The 6000-nt window shown below is 38.4% G+C and overlaps 1 protein-coding gene across 1 annotated transcript in view; it reads left to right on the plus strand.

Annotated features, from left to right (window-relative positions):
• LOC117299397 (prolyl 3-hydroxylase 1-like) overlaps window positions 1-4786 on the plus strand; it is a 30107-nt gene extending 25321 nt beyond the window's left edge. Inside the window, exons 8-10 of the mRNA XM_033782938.1 lie at window positions 1416-1566; window positions 1853-2040; window positions 3272-4786. Coding sequence (XP_033638829.1) covers window positions 1416-1566; window positions 1853-2040; window positions 3272-3508 — 576 coding nt within the window. The 3' untranslated portion in view covers window positions 3509-4786. The remainder of the gene's footprint in view (window positions 1-1415; window positions 1567-1852; window positions 2041-3271) is intronic.
• The last annotated feature ends 1214 nt before the right edge of the window (window positions 4787-6000 follow it).

The raw sequence follows: 6000 nt of genomic DNA on the forward strand, positions 1-6000 counted from the left end.
TTTGAGATCCTTCAGCAGACAGGGGGACTTGAATTTGGGGGTAAAATCCACCAACTACTTGGGCCAATTTCATAGCGCTGCTTAACCGTAAGCAAATTTTTCGTGCTTACGGAAGCAGACAAATTTGCTAAGGTGAAAGCGTATTTCACAGGTTAGCAGAAGAATTGGGCGGCCATATTGCATGTTTACCATGGATTTATTTGCATTGTGACGTCATATATGTTCGTGCGGTAAGCACCGGAAGGTTAGCATGCCTTTCTTGTGCTTATGGTCAGCAGCGCTATGAAATGGAAATCGCACAGTAAGCACAAAATCGGCCGCTAAGCAGCGCTATGAAGTTGGGCCCTGGTCTTGTAGCTCATAGGGACTTTTCGTTTTTGACGACGGATGGTTCTGCAACGGTAAAGACGACATTTGGCGTCATCTGCGCATGCGTCTGCTTTGAGGACGGTCGTCCCTCAGTTTCTACGACAGTACTTGGGATGAATCTTCGTTGTGTTGAAAATGAAAACGTTTAGCTGAACAACCGTCGCAGAACCATCCGTCGTCGAAAACGAAAAGTCCCCCAAAAATCACTTTGGAAGACCTATCTTTTTAAAACTGCTATTAATCAAGTACAATGTCCATCTCCTGATTGTTTGTATTTGTAATGTGTATTCTCTGGATAGATATTTTTGATGTAACTGTAACTTAAACAAATATGTCAATGGTGGACTTTTGGTGTGTTGTTTTATTTAACTTGTTTTCTCTTGATAGACATTTTTAATGTACGTAATTGGGACTTTAACTTATTGTTTTATTTGTGTGGTACCTTTCATATCTTTTTATCTCCCGATATTCTGTAAATGTTTTCTCTGGATGTTCAGTTTTAATGTAATCGTGACTTGAACAAGTTATCATTTGTATGGAACTTTGTCAATTTTGTAGCTGTTTTTATTTTAAGTAAATCTTGTTATGCTCTTTGATTATTTCCTCTTCTTTTGGTGCTTTTTAATTTGTACAGCGTCTTGTGGTCCAGTCTTGGATGTTAGGCGCTTTATAAGCATAATTTATTATTACGTATTTTATAGAAAGATTGCATTTTACAAAATTGTATTTTCGTTATTTGTCAGATAGTGTTATGATTCTTAATGGGTTTTTACTGATTATTTTTATCCTATGGCTTGTGGGAGCAGAGAGGTTTGGGCAGTTCTTGCTTATGTGGTGTTTTTGTTTGGTTCTTTTGTGTTTTTTTTTTTACTTTTCTTTTCAGTGTATATTATGTAAATCATAGTTTTATAAATATTTGTGTGTTTTTTAGTTTTTAGTCTTGGAGCTTTTTATCAATATTTGGACATAATATTTTCGGTTTTTTTTTCCTTTATAATGGACAATTAAATTATTGAATTAATTTGAATTATTGTTAATTATTATAGGCTGCCAAGGTTGGTAGAGTTCCTCTTATCCTACCAGCAACCTACATGCACTTGGCGGAGAAGAGTCGTATCTTTATGAAGAAGTATTATAACTTGAAGAAGGAGCTGTACTTCTCTTACACACATCTTGTTTGTCGGACAGCTGAGCCAGGTAATGATTGACAGGTTTTGTAAGCAGGTCCCAAAAAAGTGTTCAGTAGGCCCCAGCCATTGTTCTTTAAGCCATGGGTGTTGGTGTTCTTAAGGCCCAAGACACCAGTGCTCCAGCCATCATTACTCAAATTTTCACAGGGTTTGTTATTTCATGCATAAGTTGAGATATACAATGTGAGAAGACTGGTCTTTGACAATTACCAATTGTGTCCAGTGTCTTTAATCTCACTGCTAACCCGCACATACATGTACTTGTTACCTCTTTTTCTATTCACCATTTTTAGATTCCACCGCCAGTCGTAACGATCCCAGCCACCCCATCCATGCCGATAACTGCCAGATCGACGAGAGGGGAGTCTGCCATAAAACCTCCACATCATTCACCTGGAGAGACTGGAGCGCCATTTTGTACCTCAACAATAACTTCGTCGGTGGGGACTTCGTCTTCGCCCATCCCAATTTCACGATCCAGGTAAGTCAGAATAATGGATTTCAAACTTATCTTAATATTCATTTTGTTTTTTTACCCATACACCGATGTGTGTTAGCACTGTATACTCAGTACTTACCCGAGTCCTGTTAAAACATATCACTGGCATAATTATTACTAGGTGGGATTCAAACCCACGACACTTGCAATTCTAGCACTCTCTGGAATGACTTACCACCATATATTTGTAATAATTTGTAATTTGTTGGAACTTTTAATATTAGTTTGAAAACTTGCTTGTACGTATGGCTTTTTGTACATGTATGTAATAGGAGACTTTCTGGGACGATAGGTGGCAGCAGACTTACCGGGTAAATCCATTGTTCTCAGATTATGTGCATGTTCAGAACTAGGTAAACAATGGAAATTTACCCGGTAAGTCTGCTGCCACCTAGTGTTGGAAAATCTCCCATTGTTTTGTGTTTGATTTTCCTATTTCCTGTGTGAGGACTCAAGCTCGTGCGTCTTCATTTGGTGGATATGGCGCAAGAAAAATACTCTGTATTATGATTATTATTATTGTGGCAGTAGTCCAATCAGGGCCCGATTTCAAGGCTCTGCTTACTGGCGAATTCTGCTCTTGCAATCACCATTCTCGCTTACTAAACCCCCTCTCCCTTCCCCCTCCCCCTTCCCCCTTCCCCTCCCCCCTCCAAAAAAAAAAAAAAAAAATAGTGTTAACTGATCATCCCACATTTGGATGGTGAATGGTTGAAATTGTTTTACAACCTCGTTGTTAATGTTATCACTTTGAAGTTGATTTTTTTTTATCACTGTATCTTGCTTTGTTGTTTTAGTAATTGATAATTAAGTATTGGTCAAATTTAAAAAGGTTAGATTGATGGTTTTGAACTTTGTATCTTTTAAAAACTCTTTCCTGTTATAACTTACTTAATACATAAATGTACCGTACAGCCATTTTTCTCTGTTTTTATAGGGTTACCCTGCACATGTTTTTTCAAAAGTTTAGTTTATGGCCTACTCTTTAAGAAATGTTTAATCCTGTAAAGCGCCTCGGGGTTCAAATTAGTCTTATGACTAATAATACTATTAATGAAAAGTTATAAAAAATCCATTGAAGTGCACCTCATGGTGTTTATTATAAACAATAACATAGAATATGTATTATTAATAAAAATGGAATCATATTACTGCAATTGTTATTATAGTTCACATTTTGAATCATTGTTTTTTAATTTTATTTTAACCCTAGTCCATCGTCAATCCAAAGTGCGGACGTCTTGTGGGCTTCTCAGCAGGCGTTGAGAACCTCCACGGCGTCAAAGGCGTCATATCCGGACGGAGGTGTGCCCTCGCTCTCTGGTTTACCGAAGACCCGCGCTACCAGGAGAGCGAGTTTAATGCGGCCATGGAGACGTTTCGAGAAACGTGGGAGGAGCAGGAGACCATGAAGAGAAGTAGAAAAACCGCAGAGAGGACAGAGTTATGAGTTATGGTCGTCTAACGTCTCCATAGAAGTAGACACTGGAGAATGCTGAGCTCGACTTCCCCGTGTGTCATATCGCACAATACGCGTGTATGGCAAAAATGATCCTCACGCGACATGCGTGTTTGGCAAAATGGCAACGCACTGTAGACCGTTTCGATGTGTTTTCATTGGTCGATGTTCGTGACGTCTTCTGAATGAAAAAATTCTATCACTGACGCATGTGTTTGGCTAAAGAGTCACATAATAACATATGCTAATTTTGCCATACTCGCGTTCAAAAAATGTCGTACGCGCAACAATAAAAATAAACTCACAAAATGTACTCTACAAAACTGCAGGCACAATGTCGCGCTCTGCATTCTCCGGGTTCTATTTCTATGATTGTCTCAGAACTTGGTCGCTTCTCAGGTCGTATCTGAAAAACCGGCTACAGCTACGATTGTTGCTAAGTTCTATACTACAACATTAGTTGCTTCTAAGGCCGTATCCGAATAAGCGGCTACAGCTACAGTTATGGCTGTTGGTAAGGGTGTCGCTATCACCCTAAGCGTGAAAAAGAATCACTGATTTCTCAACAAGATACTATTTGATATAGAACACACAGAACATAAATATGACTTGTCTGGTTACAAACAGCAAACAAACATAAACAATCGGCTGGCTCAGCCGCGATTTCCCAATGCTTGCAGACCCGCCCAGGCTATACTGCAGAAATGGCATTGCCTTTGCTAGATGTAGAGGAGGCACTGTACTGTTAGTTGTGAAATTAAAGTTGAAAAAAATACTCAAAGCAGGCGTTGAAGACACAACACAGAGCTTCGTTAAGTTTTTATTATAAATACCCGTAATACCAAAAAAGGTTTGTCAAAATTTCAGACACAAGCATGTGGTCATTTTTAAAAACACATTTTGATACACTTTGCTTACCAAAGAAAAAGGTGACCAACAAATTTTTGTAATATTTGTTCTATACATTTTTTATTCTTTAACTGGTACCTTTTGCAAAGTAGCTTCGTGAAAGACAGACTCTCTCGTCAAACCGCAATTCTTTTCCAGTTTGTGAACTTGTCCTTTTGCTGGTAACTGTCTAGTAAAGTTAAAGCATCAAATTAATGGTTCGTCTAGGTTTACCCTCTTGCCATGCTTTATCCTACTCGCATTATGTGTTTAAAATCACACCCTAACTGCCCGACAACCACCTTCACAATTTGTATAATAATATAATAATAATAACCGTATTTATAACGCGCCTTTTGCCAAAGGATACAAAGCGCCAGGTATTATTACTGCAAGGAGTGGGGCGAATTTTGAGATATAAGACCTAATCCTTAAGCACCATGTAATGGTTAACAAGGTGCTATGGCGCAATATGCTGCCAATCCAGCCAGGAACACCGGGGCGAACCCCTTCTCTTTTCGATAAGTGCACTGGGTTATTTTACATTTGTTTACACAACACATGGGACCAACGGCTTTACGTCCCATCCGAAGGACGAAGCAATGGTTATGTGTCTTGCTTAAGGACACAAGTGTCACGGCTGGGGATTCGAACCCACACTCTGCTGATCAGAAACACCAGAGTTTGAATTCGGTGCTCTTGACCGCTCGTCCACGACACTCCCACAAATATAAATAATATCTAGCCTTATATAGCCCACCTATCTACCAGTTTGAACGAACATGTTTTTTGAATGTTTGGAGTTGTTCGATTAATTTGTATAGCACCCGGGTGCTGCAACTTATTCAACAGCTTAGTCAACAACCACTGCCAGAAAACCCCTCTCTTAGCAATAACTGTAACTGTTTTTTCTGTTATGTTGATTGAAAATTAAATTTGAGATCAAATGAGAAAAGAAAAGCAAAATTAATGATGTGTGAAATGGCCCCCCCTAAATATATGTCTTTACCCCCCCCCCCCTCCGTTTCCCGCCTCCCACAAGTATGCACTAAGAATGTTGTACATAGAAAAAAACAGGGTACTTGTAAGAATTCTAGTGACCTCAAATCCCAACGAATTTGCCTTTTACATTGTTTCAGCAAATTTCCGCTGAGAATTTGGCAGGATACCAGTCTAATTAAACAATGTGCCATTGGATTTTGGCTGGTAATTTTTGTTTTGTAATGGTATTAAGCACAATTGATTTGTGCTTAGCTACAGTTTGTGCTTAGCCGCTCAATGGAATTGGACTCTGAATTTCTTAATGTTCTATTGTGTGCTTACATATTGTTATGAATAATGTTCATTTTGTTGTGCCAATTCGCCCGTTTTCCTGCCTTGTTTTTCGGTTGTCTTATGTTGAAAACAACCGTCTGCCACAAATTGTTGATCATACATCATCCATGCTAAACTATGTACAAATCAATGTCTTGTTTTACGTTAAAATAATTAGTAATTAAATTTTAAAAATAAATAAAGTATAAATAAATCTTATATGTGTTAACATTCAAAGACAAGATTGTCGAAAAGACAATTAATTTTATTGACTTGCCGCC

The sequence above is a fragment of the Asterias rubens genome, chromosome 14 (assembly GCF_902459465.1).
Source record: "Asterias rubens chromosome 14, eAstRub1.3, whole genome shotgun sequence".
NCBI classification, from domain to species: Eukaryota; Metazoa; Echinodermata; class Asteroidea; order Forcipulatida; family Asteriidae; genus Asterias; species Asterias rubens.